Source organism: Scomber japonicus, chromosome 15, assembly GCF_027409825.1.
Source record: "Scomber japonicus isolate fScoJap1 chromosome 15, fScoJap1.pri, whole genome shotgun sequence".
Taxonomy (NCBI): Eukaryota; Metazoa; Chordata; class Actinopteri; order Scombriformes; family Scombridae; genus Scomber; species Scomber japonicus.
In genome coordinates this window covers 6,567,459-6,589,417 of record NC_070592.1, presented here as the reverse complement: position 1 = coordinate 6,589,417, position 21,959 = coordinate 6,567,459, and the positions used below count along the sequence as shown (strand labels likewise).

General features: G+C 39.3%; 1 protein-coding gene across 1 annotated transcript in view; it reads right to left on the bottom strand.

Annotated features, from left to right (window-relative positions):
• col11a2 (collagen, type XI, alpha 2) overlaps positions 1-12,278 on the bottom strand; it is a gene marked incomplete at its 5' end in the record, with an annotated part of 32,017 nt that extends 19,739 nt beyond the window's left edge. The window contains 7 exons of the mRNA XM_053334047.1: positions 624-827; positions 2,453-2,572; positions 7,570-7,683; positions 9,733-9,855; positions 10,117-10,279; positions 10,472-10,682; positions 12,113-12,278. Coding sequence (XP_053190022.1) covers positions 624-827; positions 2,453-2,572; positions 7,570-7,683; positions 9,733-9,855; positions 10,117-10,279; positions 10,472-10,682; positions 12,113-12,278 — 1,101 coding nt within the window. The remainder of the gene's footprint in view (positions 1-623; positions 828-2,452; positions 2,573-7,569; positions 7,684-9,732; positions 9,856-10,116; positions 10,280-10,471; positions 10,683-12,112) is intronic.
• Between the last annotated feature and the right edge of the window lie 9,681 nt (positions 12,279-21,959).

Genomic DNA, 21,959 nt, shown 5'->3' with positions numbered 1-21,959 from the left:
GAATGTAGAAAATAAAATGATAAAGTCATAAGCTTTTGTCCAAATACCGTTGATTCAATGGTTCTCCAAACTGTGGGTCCATTACTTTTTTCTTTTTTTTTTGCATTGATACAGAGTCATCTGGGCTTAGCGGCACTAAATGGAGCCACACACTGAGATAAATGGCATTAAAAACAAAAGATGCAGCAATTTGGTTATTTGCTGCACTTTGAAATGCCCCTTTATGCACTGTATGCATGGTTATGTGAGGATCCCCATTAGCTTCTACCACAGTAGTAGCTATTCTTCCAGGGGTCCTGAGTTGCTGACTGTACACTGTGTAAAATAAATCTCATTTCAACCAATGATGTGGGGACTAGCTCTTGGAAATGCATTCAAATATTAGTTCCTCCATGACTAATTGAGCTTGCCGGCATAAAAGACCTTAGGATGGCGGCCTTTGGGTGAGAAATGTTAAGAATGTCTTGGGTGGTAAAAACTCTACAATATGGCCCTTGAGAGACGGCAAACTCAAACAAGTCATTTGAAAGGACATTGAATACAATTTAACTAGGTTTCAGAGATGGTTGAAATGATCTGATTTAGTTTTGGGGTTTTTTTGCCTCTGAAGCAAAATTACTTACGCCTCCCTCGTCTGTCACAGCGGACAGGGCGGGGCCCATGTTGGCATCTCTGGTGTCTGTTAACGGCTCATTGTAGTCCCTGTAGGAATAGTCGTATTCCCTCATTCCCACGTCACCAGTCACATATTCCTCGGTGAAGGTCTCCTCACCCACACCGCCTGCCTTGGTGGCATCAAACTCCTCTACCACCAGCGTCGGCTCCTCCTCGGGCTGGTTTAGGGTTTATCAGAGCCACAATGGGATAGTAGAAGGGACAGGAGAGGATGAATCGAGCAAAAGAGAGGAAAAATTAGGAAGAAGAGGAAGAAGATGAACAGTGAAAGGAGGTGGGTGAGATATGTATGAAGAGGAAATGTTAGTAAAGGAAAGAAAATATAGCATGAAGCAACAAGGAGAGTGAAAGAGGAGGGCATATATAGAAAAAAGTGAGTCTTACCTTTTGCAAATAAACAGTGACACAGGGTCAACAAAACAAAAAGGCATCTGACAAACAGACTGTAGGGACTCTACCAGTCCTTCACGCTGTAACTTCAGTCTGACTTTTCAGGTGAATTACCACTTTCAGGTTTATTCTGCTACCTTAATATGTCTTCTGTTAATATTCTATTGTTGAGCTCATAATAGTATGTTTCCATCAAAGCGTATCCTCATCAGCCTGTGTGTTATGAACTGTACCTGTATTCTAAATTTGCTAAAATATGTTTGAAATGTGAAATACTAAGAGCTAAAAAAGTGAATATTTAAACTCTGAAAGTCAAGGTGATGTCTGCCAAATCCTTAAACACACATGGCTGATATAAAACACTTTGTGTAAACAAGCTACTGCTATGTGCTATGCTATGCAAAGCAATTACTACCATGTTATTTTTCTAGTTTACTTACCATGGATGTTTGAAAAACAAATATGAATCCAGTGGGAATAACGCTGGACTGGTGTGTTATATAAAAAAGTGATAAAACAATATTGAATAGTGGATAATATTTGTTCATAGGATAAACCTTATTGCACAACATATTCCTCTCAAAAACAGAACATAAACATTAATTGCATCAACATTGGAAAACATAACAAAGTCATCAAAGTCAGCTAATACAGATGAAATGTTAATATGACAATAAACATTATTGCCAAAAGAAGTGAACTATGAGAAACAGTTTAGGGGGCTGCAAAGTCAGTCGCAACATTTCCTGTATTCTCTAGTTCATTTCGATTTTCTGTCAAACAAGAATGCATTATATTCATCCCTTTGTTACTCTGGTTAAAATTGCATATCAAATATTTCTGTGTGAATCCCTTTTTCACAAGATTTTTGTTCTCATTTTAAGATCACAACCTGATCATCCAAGGATCTTGAGATGAGGACAAAACACCAATCTTGCTGTTAAGGAAAAGGGGAGTCACATAGAAATGTTTGATGATACAAGTAGATGGATGTGGTGCATTCTTCTTTGAAAGAGGGGTTGTTTTTTCATTATGTCTTGTCTCTTGGCATCGGTGCCAACAAAACAGTGATTTGTGGTTAGAAAAGTGTAAAGAGAGACATAGTTAAAACTAGTTAGTTAAACTACAAAGACTGGGCTCACCACACAGGTATTAGACCATCTTCTTCCTTTGGTGATGAAAGCCTCGTATTGAGATGATGATTTATTCTTGTTTTTGTCCCTTTGTCCTAATTGCTATTCTCTTCTCACTCAGATTTTATATTCCTCTGATTCTGCAAATCTATCAGACAATTTGGTGATTCATTTCTTGTCTGATCTGCTTTCCCTTTTTTCCTGGGATTTCCTCTCTGACCTGTGTCACTGATCAGTGTTTTTTTTTCTTTTACCTGTGCAGGGATCTCTTCTTGTCCAAACACCTCACCCTCTGGCAGCTGGGCCGTCTCCTCATAGTAATAATCAGTCTCTGTAGGGGTGTGGCCAGCCTCGGAATATTCAGTGTCTACATCCTGATTGGTCAAGTTGACAGGAAGTGGGAGCAGGGAGGAAGTAAGCAGATTTGATTGGAAGAGCGCGGTTAGTTCAAAGTCTGCTTGTAAGTGATGATGAGTTAAAAGAAGAGAACGAAACACATTTTAAATTGTGGTTGCCAAAGGCAAAGTCATTTTTACTGGCAACTCACATTTTTAAAGTTGTAAAGATCCATTATAGAAAAGAAATTTCAGGTAGTCTCAAAGTCTCGATGACTATAAATTTTGCCAGGTGCAAGATTTAGGGAGTCATTGAGACCACTTTGCTGAGATTTCTTTTCATTGTATTGTTGAGCAATTTTTGCTTTTTGAAGCTCCCAAAGCCAAGATTCATGAAAGGGTTAAGTCTGCTCTTACTGGAAATAGGGTTGAGAGCCTCTATCCATCCCATGAGATGACAACATCATGACTTGATGCTTTGGGATGTCTAGTTTCACCCAAGACCAGAAAACAGAGAGACAACCCAATCAAACAGCCTCACAGAACCGAAATCAGTTAATTTGATGTAAAAGTCAAAACATGGTTTGAATTTTCTAGAACCCACTAATGAATATAAACCTCCCAACGCTTCCCTACCTTGAAACAAGTTAGCTTCATAGAAGATAACCGCACAAATTGAATGAAATGTAAGCTCTGATTTAAAAGCTGGCTTTTTTGTTTCTGTGAAGCTGCTTTATTCATATTTGATACAAAATATGACCGGAGACAGGTATCGCAGAGAAAACACAGGTACTTCAAGAAAAACAACAAAACAAAGAGAGAATGACAGAGTGACAGGGAAATATCATTGTGTGCATGTGTGTAGAATGTGATAGTATTTGTGTTTTCTCAGGTTTAGTTTCTGTACCATAACAATCCATGCTCATTCATTTGACTGATTCGTTAATGGTTTCCCGAAAAAAGAAAAGAGACGAAGTGCTGGAGTGTATTCAGGTTGAGATCCAGTTTCAGCAGCTTTAAGGTAGGAGTATGAAGTGAAGTAAAGAACAATGAAACCGTACAATTAGCCATGCTTCAATGTGCTCCGCTGTATCATATCATATGGAGAAGTTTGGACGATCGTGAAGATCATATGATATATAAACAGAGGAGAGGGTGCCCAGCTTGGTATGAACCAACTTCCATTCTGAAGTCCAGACTGTCCACCATCAAGGATTTGCCTCAAAAGTTGCACAGACTACCTCATATTAAGAGAACAAACTGGTTATAAAAAGAGATTCACAAAATTTTGTTGCAGACCCTGAATGGTGGAAGGACCTGGCAACCAGATGGGACAGATAGGACATACAGCTCTGGACACTCTGACCATGGGCCCTCCTGTTGTACCTGTTGATAACTGTTGGTAATTTTCTTCGCTGGGACACCAGTTCCACTCAGCGCAGTCTTTCCGAAGGGTGGGAAAGGTTTGTGCTGGGATTTGACATTAATGTCCACCACCTTGGATTTCGTAGGTCTGGGTGGAGTTGGCCGGACAGGGGCTGATGTTGAAACTACTTTCTTCGAGAGGGGAACCTTTTGGACAACAGTCTTCACGACTTTGTTCACCGTCGATTTGACCAGGGGGACCTTGCTGACCACAGTTTTAACTTTGGTGACTTCTTTGACCTCTGCCTTCACTTGAGTTTTTGCTGCTGGAGCTTTGGTGGCAACAGCCTTTGCCACTTTTGTAGGTTGAGGTTTTGATGCTTTTGTGGGTTTAGGTGCCTTGGTAGTTTCTACTTTGACAGCTGATTTAGCTGCACTGACCACAGTCTTTTCTATCTTCTCTACTTTAACAATTTTCTCAGACTTTGCTTTTGTAGTGGTTTCAATTTTTGCATGATTTGCAGCTTTCTTTTCTACCACAGTAGTAACTTTGCCATTTCCATTAGCCTTAGCTTCACCATTAACTTTGTTCTCTGCTTTTCCATTAACTTTGACTTTAACCTCTTTAACCTCAATGGTGGTTTTTCCATTTCCATTAGCTTTCTTCTCTGCAGCAGCTTTTCCATTGCCATTTCCATTAGTCTTAGACACAACAGTGACCTTTCCATTGGCTTTCTTATCTGCAGAGGATTTCCCATTACCATTGACTTTCTTCTCAGCTACAACCTTGCCATTTCCATTTCCATTTCCATTTACTTTGGCCTGAGCTGTAGGTTTGGCATTGCCGTTAGCTTTTGCTGCAGCAGCTTTGCCATTGCCATTGCCATTGGCTTTAGCTGTGCCATTTTCTTTCTTCTCAGCTGGTTTACCATTGCTGTTCTTAGCTGGGGCAGCTGTGGGCTTTGATTTAACTGCTGCAGTTGGCTTGATCTTAGACAAGAGGATCTCTACTGCAGTGGGCTTTGCTTTGGATGGCTTGGAAGTGGAAGACTTGGCGGCTTTGGTGGGCATAGGTGGCTTGACTACAAGTTTGTATGGTCCAGCCTTGGCTGCTTTTACTGGAGAGGGTTTGGCTTTGACAGGGGTGGATTTAGTGGGGGCTGCCTTTCCATTGAGCGCCTTCTTCTAATATCCGTGTTTATTTTGTTTGGATGAGATGTTATTTAATGTGTAAAAGTGCATATTGACAAAGACACGGAGAGAGAGTGAAGGAAGACAAAGATACGTGGAGGGGTTGGGAGGGGGATGAAAAGCACAAACAAGGGATGGACAGGAGAGAGAAAGACAAGAATGGATGTTTTGAGAAACAATGACATAAAGATGGCTATGGCTTGGATGATTTACTGAGACTGTACAGGCATTACTGGATACAGCAGATGATGATTTAGTTAGAAAATGTTCAACTCAAAAGTATCACTACTCAAACAAATTGTCAAATTAAATCCACATAAGATAATTGAGAAATTTCACGTCTTTGACTTAGAGTCATTTTTGCTGATCTCTCCAGTAATGCCATTCTCAATATTAAATGACAAAGCAGCGTCTTTGTGCTAATAAGATCTGGAGCCTGTGGGTCGGCAGAGGCACTGAGGGTGTGACTGGTGAGGTAAAGCTGTTGCTGATCACACACAAACTGAACAGACACACAAACAAAAATACACACAACGGATACACTGACCTGCTATGTGCACAAACACACACACAAACACACAGTTGATGACTTCACTGAGTGGTCATACTACTAGTAAGAGAAGGCTGCTGTTTATCAGCCGTGCAGAAGCAGGAGCATTGATGCCAGGCTGACATGCAAATTCATGTTAGTCATGTAAAAAAACAACAACATGAATATTATTGTACATGATTGTCATTACACATGCTGCTATCAAGAAAAGACGTGCAAACTGACAGTAAACAAAATTAAAAAATGATCCAAATAATACTATGTGAAGGAAATACAGGCAATCAAAGTGAATGTAAACTCCTCAAATATGCAATACGAAACACAAAACAGACCTAAAAGAGAGAGACTGTGGCATACATTTATGTTATATATGCAGTAAGATGTACAACCATGAATGCATATACCAAGAAATAAAAAAAAAAAACATGTGCATTGATATTCCCATGTTGACTGAAAATTGGTATGTAAACTGATGCAGAAGTCCAGTAGGTGCATGCGGTGACATCCTCCAAGACAATTAAGAAATCATGCAAGTAACAAGACAACACAAACACATGCCCTGGTCAAACAGTGTTGCAAACCTGTCTGTTGTTTTTTTGTAATCCACTTTGAAGCCATATAGGTGGGTTTTGTCAAAAAAGACCATGCAACAAGCGCCGGTAAAGTCAGACATCACAGGCAAGCATTAGACAGTCAGTATAATTATGCTGTACTGTGATGATCAACTTATCCAACACTGTCTACATTTTCTGTCTCACCACTGTGTGACAAACTCCACCTATCATGTACTCAATGCAAATTCAAGTAAAACTTATGTACAAAGACCCAAGTCAGATAAAGAAAAAGCTGCTCTGACACACCCACTCTTTCTATTACTAATTGGTCCTGGCATGTCTTCAGTTTAACCTCAAAAGCAAAACACCCAATCATCAAGTAATCTATTGGTTTGAAATGATGTAAGTAGACCTACAAATTTAAACCGAAGATGATAGTATGTACATAGCAAGGCTTTTAATCCCTGTTACTTTTACCAGCCATTATTGAGGTCCTCTGTAGTTAGTCTGAACAAAACTTTTCCAAATGAACTAAAAAAAATCTATCTGATATAAACAAATTGCCCTTCTCAGGCTATTTGCTTTTTGGTTTAGTACAAATCACTAGTGATGTAATGTTTTCACCATGCAATTACTTTGTTATTGTCATGTCTATTGCTTTCTTTTATTTAAATTTATTTATTTTTTAATATTTATTATTTTGGTATTTTAAGCTTGTTCAGCTTCAACTTTGGTCAACTGTGTTTTTTATGTTTTAAATGTGTTGTACTAATAACATGACATGACTATTTGGGAGAATATATTTTGGCTTTGCTTATGATGAAACAGGATGGGATGTATGAGGTAGAAGGGATGATTGGAGGAGTGAGCAGAAAAGAATAAGAGAAAATATATGTGCATGTGTGTACGTCAACACAGCTGCACCTACGTCACCCTAGTGCCCCCACCATGAGAACATAGACTCTATCTAGACACACAAACATATATACGACATCATGTAAATGACATGAGGACAAAAAAATGACAAGGAGCAGCGTTAAATCAGTGTGACGATTAGATGGATGTGTGAGAGGTCAATAAAGGTGAGATGTAAATAAAACAAATGAGGTATGGAGTGATGAGGATTGAGGGATGAAGGATGAGAGGCATATAGAGTGATAAAGGTGAAAATGTACTGCACATTTTCAAATAAAGATGCATTTTATGATAGTAAAACACACAGTGCAGCATGTGCACAATTTATGGGAAATGTAATCGTTAAATTTTGTTATTTTGTTGAGGATGCCCTCTCTTATTTCCTTCATACCTCTCTCTCATTCTCCTTCCCTTTTCTCAAACCCCGCTCATGTTTTCCCTCTTTCTTGCTCCCTCTTTACCTGTTGAGTGGGGGCCCCAGGTTGGGGAGAGGGGAACGGAGAGGAGGAGGGAATGCCTGTTGTTTCCTCATAATAATAGGGGTATTCATGGTCATCCTGCTCCTCATCAAAGTACTGAGAGCGATGGAAGGATTGAAAGATGGGAGAGATGGAGGGAGGGGAAGAAAGTAGATGAAAGCAAGAGGAATGGAAGGAGAAGAATGCATGATAGAGGGGGTAGGGAGTGGATTTCCAAGGGGAGGTGAAGAAGTTTTGCAGAGGCAACAGAGGGATAAATAAAGGTAAAGCAGAAAAGGGGTGAATTTGGTTTGAAGCAGCAAGATGGGGAATAAAATAAAACATGGTGATAGACAGCGAAAGATAGCAAAGATCATTTTATTTTCCATTCATCAGAAGGAGTCTGTGCTTCTGGTTTAAACAGTGTTAAAATTAAAAATGTCCACACATACACAGACAACCTTGATGAATAAGAAAACAGCAAATAATAAAGCAATGGGTGAAGCCAATGAATAAAACCACACTGATTTGTATTCATTCAGAGAGCAGTCATCTCAATAGCATCAACATGACAGGGTTTGGGACGAATTGCTGGAGCTCTGTACAGTGACTGATACGATTTATAATGACTAAAGATCCAGCATGCAGGCTTGTAAAACAGAGATCATGTACTTTGGATGGATGAATGCGGATGAAAATCACTCGCTACTGTAGCTCTGTGATTGCAGCTGGTGTTGGGGGGGGGAAACTGTCAGCTCCCAAATATCAATATATGTTTTTTTTTTTTGAGAGACAAAGAATGAGGGAGAGCTAGCAAAGCTTGTAATGCATGTAATGTGCACAACCAGTCTCAGTAAGCAGAGAGGCTCCACCTTAAGCCATCTTCATGCCAGATCCTGATATATTTCAATTTACCCAGAAAACCAATCAAAATTTAACTTAATCTTTTTAAGTTTTCTCTCTTTCAATCCATAAGGAAATAATCGGAGAAAGACATTCATAATTGGCTTGTATCATCCTCTTTCCCCTACCTTTCTGTGTTTCATTTCAGTAAAGCAGAAAAACAACTAACCCACTGCTGTAACAATTCAAACGTATCTTTCTGCAACACAAGTGTACAAAATTATGGAAATGTACTTTTTTTTTTAGTGGTGTGGTTATGGCAGGGTATGATACGGCAGCGCCTCTGGTTTTATTTATTTACCTCAGCGACACACAGACTGAGGAGGTGAGGAGGAAAGTGGATGGATACAAACAGTTGCTGATGACAGTGATGATGAGTGAGGAAGACAGAAAGGGAGAGCAGCACTTTGATGACATTATCAGATGACCCAAACTGAACCTGAGGACTTTTCTTTAATTTTCAGAGGACTAATGCTTTAAAGTCGCTTTTGTTTTAAACTATCAGTAACTAATTCATTTAATTTTTGGACATAAGTGTATTTTATCATCCCTTTGTGGGAAGAAACCAAGTGGATCCAGAGGAACGTCAAGCAAACATAGAAAAAAACATACAAACTCCAGACAGCGGGAATATGAGGGATCTTTTTCCTAAAAGGTGACAGTGTTGACCACTAAAAAAGTGGAAAAAATGACAAGAGCTGGAGGAACTCTTTAAAAACTTTGTAAAAAGGTGCCTCAGTCCCTTTTCTATCTCTGACCACACACACACGACCATCATTCATAAAAGGAAAACAAATCTTGTCATTCAGTTATATCTTAGTCCAGGAATTGAATGAAAAATGTCTAGGAATGGGAAAACAAATCTAGACTATTCAGATGAAGAGAACATTTATTTTCATTTATGATTACTGGAAGTAACTTTATTTAAAAAAAGAGCCATAGAAAAGGAAAACAAAGTCCTCAGCTTCTGTTTGGGCCTGCTTTATCGGAGCTACAGGTGAGCCTACATAGTTTTTAATCAGTTGTCTTAGCATAGTGCTGACACTGTAATTTACACTACTCAGAAGTTTGTAAGAGCCATGGGAATTATGTGAAAGGCCTCTTACACTAAGATGACACTGCAAAGTAAACTTTATGAGATATATAACAGGGTGTGTGATGTTATTCTTCCCTGCCGGAAGATGAATCAAACATAATTCTTCACTGATAAGGTTATTTGTTTAATGTCTCTGTAAGAACTGTTGTTGTCGTGGTGTTACTCACGTATGTGTTGGGGTCCTGAGCTTGGGTCTTGGGCAGAGGGGAGTCACAGTCGGGGCTGTAGTGTTCACAGAAGTCATAGGCAGCTTGGGGGTTGGAGGCTATCAGCAGTTGCTGGATGTCTCCCTATGAAGGAACAACAAAGAAACAGATTAACAAAGCTGTAGAGTTGCACCATCTATTACAGGGCTTAATAAAAGCCTTTTAAGTATATTGAGTATCTTTAATTTTAATCAATTATAACTTTAAGACTAATTTGCTACCTGTGAACTTGCTCCCTGTGTTAAATTACCAAAAAAAGTAACTTCATGGAAAGGTTCATACTCACTGTCACTGCCAAACAACCAACAACAGCATACCTTTTCCCTTAGGAATCAATATCCTCACCTGGAAAACTTCCTCATCGAGCAGACGTGCACCAAACACTGTGATGCCATTGGTGTCGACCTGTGCGTTGTTGCCACGAGGCAGTGGACGGGTCATCTTCTTCTTGCAGTCCAACAGCAGTGTCACGTTTTTCTTGGAAACAGAGATAGCAATGCGATGCCACCTAGAGACAAGGAGGAGGAACCGAAGGCGAATAAATGTGTAATGTAACTACAGGCCTGATTAAAAAGGCATCAAACCATCAAACAACTTCCAACACACACTCACACTCATACTATTCTCAACCACTCAAACCCACACAACCCCAATCGTGTCATCTCAACCAGTCACAAACTGGTTGTTGCTGGTTACTGACTTGCCATCAGCCAGGTTGATGCCTCTGAACAATGGGTAGTCCTCGGGGGCAGGCTTGCCATTCTGGTCCTCGTACAGGAACACAGGTGAACGTCCCAGTTCAACGCCCAGCTGCTGGACACCCTGCTCACTGTAGATAGAGAGAAGGAAGGCCTGGAGACCAGACTGGGCTTTTATCAAAGTCATGATGGAAAAGTTCTCCGGGAAACGACCTATGATGATGAGATGAGGGAAGGGAGGGATAGGAGGAAGGAGACAACAAAAAAAGGACAGGGTTAAATAACATAAACACTGGTCACTGTTAGACTGGGTTGTGGGCTTGACGGAAAAGAAACAAGAGAAAGAGGCAACCTTTCACTTCAATATTTATTTATTGTACAGATAAAGGCAGGCAGAAGACGGAGGTCAAAGTGAAGAAAGTTTCAAGGGGGACAGATAAAAAAGAAGTGTCTAGGAAAGGAAGGGAGACATGAATGAAGAAGATTAGAGCAGGAGATGGAGCAGAGCATGAGAAAATAACATGAACTTAAAGTAATTAAAGAAAGAGACATGTGTCAGGACCACCTGATTATGAAATATCAGAATAAAGTCACACATGGAATTGGCATAAATAGTTGAGGACACATAATAACAGGTAGGAACAGCTGGAGAGAGGAGCCTCAAAAGCCTCAGAAAACGAGTTGAAAATTAACTGACTTTTGAGCATTTCTTCACGACCACATAAATACTACTTTCTCTTTTCTTTCCTCACGCTGGGGTGTCAGACAGCAGTCTAAAGTTAATTTGTTTTGGTTCTCCCACACTGTTTAAGTCAGCTCTCTGCACTGAAGCACATAATTATACTTTATGCCCCCGAGGTGTCTAGCAGCGGGCATAACAGCCACATTTAAAATACACCCAAACATAAATAGCAACCTGTAGTGATAATTGTAGGTTTCTGCACTCAGGAATTCATCGTAAATATTTCATATGCAGGCTTAATGTTTAATGACTTTAGTGCACTGTTGTAATGAATACAATGGCAGTTAATTGGCTCTTGTGAACTGATTTAAATCATGAACATTTAGTATATGGTTCAGACACCTGCAAAATAGTCACAAAGATATATTTTCTAGAATATTTACACCAACTAAAGAGGTAATTAAAATTGTGTTGTGCATTGAAAACCATTAAAAAAAAATTTGTATTAAGGATCAAGCTCAAATACTAGTAATTTACTATAATTATTGGACCAAAAGAAAAGTCTATATATGCTTGAGGAAAAAAGGACACTGCCAAGAACGCAGTAAAATATCACAAAAAAGGACCATGACAGACACAGCGTGAGGGAAAACCAGCAGAAGAAACTTTTCTCATCTTATCAAATCACCTATATATTCTTTTATAAATTATTTGTATTATTCTGTTTTTGTGAATGACCATAATTACACTGTAAACACTGTACAACCTGCTTTGACACAACTGGAGTTACTTATGGTTAAGACATGAAAGATAATTTGAATATGAACACTAAATAGCTTAGCTATACTGTAAAACCATTTTTCTAAACCTATTTTTGGCATTTATGGTAAGAGAGATCAGTACTGGTCAAACACCCTTGTGGTAATTTACAGACCAGTCTCTCTAAACACTTTGACCTTACCTGAGAAGAGCTGCTTGGTGGGGGCGGAGATCTGGGCCTTCTTGGTGATGCGGTAGGCATGATCAGGGGTGCCTGCGCGACGGGATGTGCAGAAGCCGGGGACTTTCTTCACACCCTCGGGGAGAGAGGGAAGCTGCAGAGCCCGCAAAACGTCCACTGGGTCTGAGGATTAACAGAAAGAGAAACAAGACAAGAACATTTTATTAAATAGGCTTATTAACAAGCTCTTATTGCTCTGCATGTGACGGACAGAGCATATATAATAATTAAAATTTAAGTACTAAAAACAGGTGAAATTGAAACAACTAGAAAAATGGACAATGTCAAAGCTGAGAAATTCTGTTATGTTACATCTGTAAATTACACACACACATACACACACGCACACAGAGGGTTAATTACGCTACCGCAGGCTCAAATAAATCCCAGAGCTTTCTCCAATAGCTTTTCAGAGGGCCCATCATCCTACATGATGTGTGGAAATCACTTAAAATATGTATTTTAAAGCTTACTCCTATATGCCTGCATCGTTGTTAAATATTCAAAACAGAAGACAGTTATATTCTTCAATGCAGCTGCAGTGATCTAACTATGTCAGGAGGATCAAATGAATTCATTTTAAGAGTAACCTTAAATGTTCTTGTAGCACTAATGTGATATAGGTGCAAATATCAGGGATGTCCACAGTAGCTACCACTGTACGTTTAGGTATAATATAAAAAAGAAAACTGTGGGCAACAGTCCAAACCACATATATGAACCATTGTAGGTACAGCTACAGTTTAAACCAGAGTGGAGACAGTGTCTTTTCTATACTGCTTACATTTATCAAGCAAATGAAACTGGCTGTTGATGTGATAGTGCTGAGTCAGATTAATGTTTGTCTGAGGACACACAAGCATTTCACAGTCTCACCTGACATGCACAACACACACAAAAATGCAGGTATGCACACACACACACGCTTTCCAGATCCAGTATGTAGTAACACACACACACACACACACACACACACACACACACACACACGTACACATACACAGTGCCACCAGTCTCACATCCTGTCTCCACTTTCACACGCTGAGGTCAACCAGTCTGTTTCTCCACCCTCAGTCTGCACTGCGGTTTAACTTGTTCATTGCTCAAAGGCACTGTTGCAGTCTGTGCATCTTGTATCAGATGCATGGCTGTTACTTCTGGAATTTGAAGTTTGATACCCTTAAGGGTAATCTGTGCACAAATAATTACTGTAGCTACCTGCACCTGTATACATACAAAACTGGAAAAGCTGGAAATCAAAGTGGTAATACCACAGAGAAAGATAGAATAACTGATCAGTCAGTTTTACATTCATGCCAACACTTATTTCATCACTGTAAGTGTAACATCTTAAAAAGGGGGATGACTAATTTCTCATCCATTCATACACCAGATATTGACGTGTACTGTCTTGCAGTAGGTGTAATACGTATTTGATGCCTGTTAAAATAGCAGCACACTGTTAATCTTCATAGGAAAATTATCAGTGACAGAAGACAAAGCTTAGGCTCAGTGTTGCTGTACATTCTTTTATACATGCCCTAATCATGTTTATTGTGATAACTGGCTATTCAAAAATTAGTCGTTTAATGTGTATTTAGTAAAAAATGCAATTTACAAATAAGACTATCTACATATTTTGTGCTATAATCTTAACTTCTTCACCATGATGTGTGACACAAATCTTGGTACGAGGTATTGCATTCACATGTAATATTTCACAATATGAGAACCCAGATGTAATTGTAAAGTCCACCTTAGACAATTACAGCACATTAAAAGGTTCCTTTGTTATTGAAGCTTAAGTTTTCAACAACACCCAGTATTCACATTTTTCTGAACTCAATTATCCTCCCTCAGTCTTGGCAATCGTCCCTGTGTTTGAGGTGCACCAGAAGGCTAACTTTGCTGTTAACAGCCAATTAAAATCACTTACAGTCATCCCCGCTGTGGCAGCTCTCATAATAAACTTACGGTGGCAGTGATGCATTGCTCTGGCAAAAACTACAACACTGATGAAAGATTAAAACTGATCCCCTCCTGTGATGAAGCAGATTAAAGTTACACATTCGTTTTTATTTTTTTATTCGCCAGCCACATTAATAAACTGTCAAAAGAAGCGTGTTTATGTAGAAGTTGAACACCTCAGCATGTTTATGCAGGAGTTGTGTAATCACGAACACCTCAGCCTGTTTGAAAAGCACAACAGAGCATGAAACAGCATAAGGCACCAACTCTAACTACATGAGACATCCCTGCACTGCTGGGGTAACTACTGCTAAACGTGACCTGCTAGTACACTACAGTACAGTTGTCGTGAAGTGCAAAACCATCAAAATATACAGCTTATGTGCTACCTGTATTTTAAAAAATATATAAGGACTCGAGTTTAACAGTGTTACAGAGAGAAAACAGTAGGACATTTCAATTTTCAATTTTCAACACATTAATGAATACTATTTATTAGTGAGGGAGATATGCAGGCGTAAATCTGCATTTTTCAAAATCCATCATCTTTAAATCAGCAATACACAAGAAACACTTGGGACAAAATTTTTCCTGGCAAATAATATGGCCGAGTCATCATTGCCCACAGCTGTCCATCTTCATTTATGACTAGAAGCTGGCACACATACTGTACATTACATTACCTAGCTTTTGTCACACTCATAGACTCACAGTCACTGACTCATCTCACGTCATGTACTTATGATGCTTTATAACTGCCACAAATGAGGGACACTGTTTTAGTTTCTGTCCAAAAATTGCTCTGATCCCATCTGTGGTGCTTGTGTTTAGGTGACACCCAGAGTTAACGGTCACTCAAAGTGGTCAACAGATGGTAATATTTATTCAGACAGAGCAAATGGTGCGTTAATATTGCCTCAGGGTGTCTAGACCACAGTCCATTAACGTCACTCTACCCTAGAGAGGAAGAGGAGGGGAGAAAGAGGAAGAGAATGGTGGGAATGAGAGGGAGGAAGGAACCGGTAATATGTAAATAGGAAGGAAAGTGAGGGTTAGATTGAGTGGTACTGTGATGCTACATTAACCGTCGAAAAAACAGAAATTTTTCTAAAAACAACTGTGTGAAGAGGGAAATGAACAGAGATTAGTTTCTAAAAGCGGAAAAGTGAGAAAGATCAAAACAGAGATGAGGAGTTATACATAGAGCAGGTTGATGAAATGAGAGAGAGAGCAATAAATACTGAGAGTAATTCACTCATTAAAAATGTTATACTATTTTCTGTACTTTGGTTCCTTGACTGGACATTCATAAACTATCTTGTTTTGAACTTTTTCAGACCTTTTCTGCAATTTTGAAACTTTTAAACCTTATATAAACAGTAGAGCCTTGAATTTATTTTTCATACTATTCAAGTTTACAGATCTGCACAGGAATGCTGGGAATGAGAGAGAGAGTGATGAGAGGAAGATGGAGAGAGGTTCAGACAGAGGTGGAGTGTGTGTGTGTTTTGGTGGGGGGATCAGGCAGTGACAGTAGACAGCGTGGTTCTGTGATGGCAGGATACTGGATCAGATTGCAGCCCGTGCTCCCCCAGTACGCCCAGTACAATGTGCCGCTCTGTTCCCCCGCTGCCTGCCCAGCTCACATCTGCAGCAGGGGGCCCTTCCTGCCTGGAGGACCACAATCACGACAAAAACACACCCACAAAAATAACACATGGGGCCTCAGAGGTACACACTCACACAGCCTGGGCAGGGAAACCTGCACCCATACACCTCGCGAGACGAGGATTGGCAAATATGAAACCAGACAAGGTAGGAAAACAGACAGCCGGGGGGCACAAACTCTCTCTCTCTTTACTTTCTTTCTTCTCCCGCTTCTCGCTCCATCGGCCTTTCTTACCATAAGCGCTCACAGATGGCTGCAGCCTTTTGAAGTAAATGCAGGCCAATTACAATGCTGTCATTAAGACAGGAAACAGGGCTCCCAGGCACGAGAGGGCAGTTAGAACCAGCGCTGTAGGTAAAGATTACAGTAGCTGGTACAGTTATCCCTCCTGACAGCTGCACTGGCTCAAGTCCAAATGAAAGACTAAAAGTTGTCTAGATGATGTTGCTTATTGTAAGTTGGTAAGGATCTTGTTTAAACCTCCTCATGTCCTCATTATTCATCTTCCTTATTATTTTACCACTTTACTTAATCTACACAAAGCAGGCAAATATGAGCTTGTTGTCTTATCAATTAACTATTATGAAAACGTCAGTTCAGTTATGTAACAATAAATTGCTGATCCTCAGTGAAAACCTTCTATTATTTTTAAAAAGGTAGAAAAAGAGACTCCATTTTACCTTGACCCCCAAATGATAATTCATCATTTCACGAATTTCCATTAATCCAAGATAATTTAATCAGTTAAATTGAAATCAGATGTAGATTTAACTTCAGCTGATATGAAGATATGCTTTTTGGTGTTTACTGTATTATGAGAAAGGATGTATTATTTTCAACAGGTGCCCCAGGTCTGAAACAATCCTGTCACTGTTATAGTCTAACCCGCTCGGTTCCTCAAAACCACAACTTACCAAACATGCAGACCACGAACTTATTACGACCAGATAGAAAACATATGTGATACCCAGGTTAGCAGTCACACTGTAAAACGAGGTGTGCTGCCACTAAAACTGCAGTGTTCGTATTACTGTAGTTCCCCTCAGCTGCCACTAGATGGAGCTGAAGGGGACTTAATTAACTTTCTGACAGGCGTCGCTTTTAACAGTCGATCTCTGTTGTAAGGCTGGAGCCACACGATGTTACACACACACACACACACACACACACACACACACACACACACACACACAGGTGTTTACTTGTACACACACTATGCAAACAAACACACACACACACAGGGGTGAGAGATAAACAATGGCAATGCTTACTGAACAAGCAACTATTACTCAGTGTTGAAGCTTTAATACAGTGAGTGTGTATGTCCTGTGAGCCTACACAGTAACAGAAAACACACAGCACTCCTGACTGAGCACAAAGCAGCTGAACACACAGATTAGACCCTGTATGCACACAACACATCAGAGAACGAATCAGTTTGCACTTAAAGGGAGTTTACTGAGATTTTCACAAAATTAAACAACCGAAAAGACTAATAAATAGAAATAATGGACTCCAATGAGTGGTTGTATGTGAAAGAGAGCAGCATATAAGTAGTATCAGATATACAACAGCCCCCACACATTCATCCATTTTCTACACTTATTCAGTACTTGTTCAATAGCCTGAAGCCAATCACAGTATGAATTAAGGCAGTAAGTTATAATAAAACAGTATGTGGTATACAGTAATCGTTAATATTTGAATATTTATATTTATAATATGTTTGTGTGTGTTGGAACCTGTCAGATCACAGTGACAGCACTGAGTAGTCACTGATCATACTGTTCATACATACTGTTCACTACTGACATGTGTGATTCTTTGGTCACTTTAAACCTTTATTTCCTCCCCTGGTGAATCTGCCTTCAATGTTCAACAATTTCTGTGTGTGTGTGTGTGTGTGTGTGTGTGTGTGTGTGTGTGTGTGTGTGTGTGTGTGTGTGTGTGTGTATGTGTTTGTGTACCCTCTACTGGTACAGCTGTGTCAAATACCAGACACACACTACAGCTGACATGTTGACCCCTCGCCTCTCACCTTTAACACAACGACCACATTGTTAGAGACACAGAGTGAAAAGGACTTGCAATAAAGGCCACAGGTTAACACACACACACACACACACACACACACACAAATAGACACACAAATTAATCTGTACACTAATTTACCTCCATGCATTTCCAAGAATACACAAAGATGTCAGGTTTTTTCAGGGAAAAAAACATCATAACTTACAAACAGTTAAATATAAAAGTAATTTCCGCACTGAAAAACTAAACTCCAGTTGCTCCTCCATCATGCACCGCGCTCCGTCCACCCAGCTGACCATGATGGCTAGGCGTTTGGGCACAACTCTGACTGCAGGTTATAATTTACTACATGATGCTCTATAGTTACAATTTATTTATAATGCCTAGTGTAAACAGACAGAAAATCCATTATGTGCAGCCATGCTGTAAAAACAGGTTATTAGATTTCATATTATTTATATGACTTAAAATACTCCAAAAGGGCATCCTATATATACGAATGTAAATGTCAATAAATCTACACAAACGTTTCACTTCAATTCCTCCGAAAACATCAGAAAAGTCAACAGCAAGATTTAGATAAAAGTTGAACCAGTTGAGGAGGGCACTGATCTCTTACCAAACTAAAGAACACAGAGAGGAGATGGCAAATTTTTAAGTCTTACGAAATTAGTAAACTAATCAAAGTGGCGGGATGATTGAACAATTTATGCACTGTCTTTAGACTTCTGCTTGAAACCTGGTGACGTCTTAAAGACAAAAGTGACTTAGAAAGGCCTTTATGTTAGAAAAATTGTCAAACACACATTTTGATGTAGAATATAACACCACTGTTGTTCCCACACATGTGATTTGAAAAGCAGGTTACAGGTGTGTTTTATACAGCAACAGAGACTTTCACTATTATTAAAAATGGTGTTTAAGGTGGAGTGTTTAGCAAGGACATGGGACTATAAGGGGAACTGGAAAATCATTTGTCTTAATGTAAAATCTCACTTACTAATGCACCTGGCATATAAACACCAAAAGGCGACCAAGAGTTCAAATATTTGAATAACATTGATTATATCTTACTGAATAAGTTGAAGTCCTGCAGTGACAGGAAACGTCCTTTATCATTTAGTCAAATAACTGCAACTTCATCCTTTCTTGTGTTTTTTCTTTTACTCGATGTGAGTTTCATGCTTATAAACATTTATTAAATAATTGTACTATGACATCAAAAAACTCTATATGACCAAATTAAGTAAAAGGTATTCTTTGCTTTTCTACTCTAGCTTATTGTTGTTTTTTTTTTTAGCTTCTTGCACTTTCCTCTATCAGCACAAATTTAGTGTTACTACAAATGACTCTCACAGTCCATGTGGTTTATCCATCACTACAGAGCCAGATTTTAGTGTGTTGCAGCCAGTGCTCACAATTAACTTTTTTGTCCACCGGCCAAATGTCAAGTAAATATTCAAATTTAACCAGCCTCTGAATAGATTACCATTGTTTTTTTGGCTAATGAGTGACGCAAATCTACTAGACACTTGCATATTTTAACAGTATTTGGCTGCAGCTTTCTATGCTTTCTCACATATCACTATATTCCATAAAAGAGCTGCTGCCAACATGTGCCCAAGTCCTCTACTGTCCCCTGTGTACCATTATGTGGTCTGTGCCTGTCTGTGTGTGCTTCACTGATGTTGCCAACGTGTATCTTACTGGAGCCACGTGTGGTTTCAGAGCCTGAGGCCACAGTCTCAGTTTGGAACTGAGGGTGGATACTGACACCACAGGGCCTGAATGGGACCACAGGACCCTGACCAGGAGACAGCCAGTGGCTCCTTGAAACGTATTATCACATGGGACAGACAGTGAGCAAGGGCACAAATTAGAAACCAGTCGTAAGCCCACTGACTGACATGTCTGTCCTGAATGATAAGTTTCACAAATCAGCTCTGACTGTGATCAACTTACAGTCCAAAAACACAGTCTGCATATGTTACTCTTAGGAAAATCAGCTGTTACACTAAACTATTTAACCTCTGAGATTAAACAGAGGGTTACTGTAACTTTATTTACCAGCATTAGGTAGCTGAGATTCTGCATCTCTTAATTGGATTACTTTCATAGCAAAACTGCGCAAAAATGTATACTCTGCTCTACAGTATGATCACTGGTCAGTGCAAATGCAAATTATAGATAATTGTTTAAAACATGCAAAAAGATACTTTGGTCTCTTAAGGATTTTGATACTAACCAAAATCATACACTGAATCACCACTTTACAAATCTATTGCTTTAACACCAATAGGTTAACTTACGTATTCTGATACAACTACTAGTGACTGTATGTGATCACATACAGTCACTAGTAGTGGCATCAGAATACCGTCATTTACTCCAGAGTCTAGCCAGAAGTGACAAGTGAGACTTATATTAAAGAGAACAGTGGTGAAGCTGGCGTAGCATTATAAACTATCATCATCACTGTTTACACTAACATCTTTTCAGGGTGGGAATCCCCACATCAGAAATCTTCCCTTCATTCTGAGGATCCTTATAGGTGTAATTTAGTTGTAAAAAACCTGTGAAGAGATGATGAATAGAGAGAGCTGCAGAGGGACTGCAGGAGGACATCGAATGGTTGTTATGTGCTGCGTTGCGGCTCTTTACTAAAACACTGAGATGAATCCCTGAAATGCCCTGCAAATGGAACATTTCATATCTTCAACTAATTAAGAACCTTAATTATCTGCAGACAGTAAGAGATATAAAATCAAACGTCTGGAAACCTTCTAGCTATGTAGCCTACTGAAAAGTAGAAATCCTGTTGTCCTTAAACTGTGCATCATTTTGTGTTCCTGCACTACTGCCACTAACAAAATCACTGCACTAAATTGTATTTGGTTGTTAAAATGATTGATGCATTGTGTAGAGTTGGCTTGGCCCTCCTTAAATTACAGGATGCAATGACTGAGCTGTTTCTTCTACACTGATGGTGTGTTAGAAAATAATTATCGCTATTTATTTTAACCTGTTTATCTACATGTGTAGTCTATGTAGGATGTGTCTCTGACCCTCCCAGCAGGTAAGAGTGTATAAAATATGTTTTCAGGTCATATTGTAACACTTTTAAGCTGTATTCTGTCTTCTAACATACCAGAGAGAAACACTTTCCACTCAAGTCTAAATATGCACCCAGCTAAAACAACATTTAAAACTATTTTCAAATTGGATAGACTCTATAGATGTCTGGAAAAGAGATATGCATTAACATTATATGGAAAAGCACACAGCTGGTCTCCACGCCCTCCTACATTGACTTCCTAGAAGCAGCAAAATAACAGTGACTAGGAATAGCATCCTATAGTCTGTCATTATAAAGCTGGCACGCTCTCCTGCCGTCCTTGTACATCTTCTGCTGAAACAGAAAGCCTCCGAGGAATGACTAACTATCCACACACACACATACACATACACACACACACAAACCACTAAATCATCACCTATGAAACTACGGATGAAGGAAGAACCGTCTTATGCTCATGCCGCTCCCTCATGTCTGCAGCGTTATAATGGTTTTGTCTGAGAGGCTTTTATGAGTTCACAGTTTGAGGGGATGTCATGGTTTAGAACTGAGGTCCTTGAGTACATCACTCACGTTTACAAGCATCAGAAGTGTTGTATGTTTAACTGAGCTTTGATTTTATGTGTTTTAGTGAAGAACTGCGACAGTCTGAGCCTTAACCCTGGATACAGTACAATATAATTTTACAGAAGTACACCTGAGTCACTCGACAGTCCCGAGTAACTTTTTTTAGGCTTCAAATCAGATTTTTTGTGAGAGATTCAGAGTTACACAGTGAAGTGTGTCAAATATGGAAAGGAAATCCCACATTAATGTAAGTAATGTGAGTTTCCACCCAAAATAATCTATGATAAAAATCACTATTAAACTGAGCCTTAAGGTGTCACAGTGCCAATGTTCAGATATCCAAGTTGTTGGTTGTCTGTAAACTGGTGAACATTAAAAACTTGCCAACAGTTGTTGCCTTTGAGTAACAGGGAGGTTTTGCCTTGAACTTGGCCTCCTGGCAAGCCCAGACTTCTTTTCTAAAAAAATTTAAAAAATATTATAATTTTACAAAA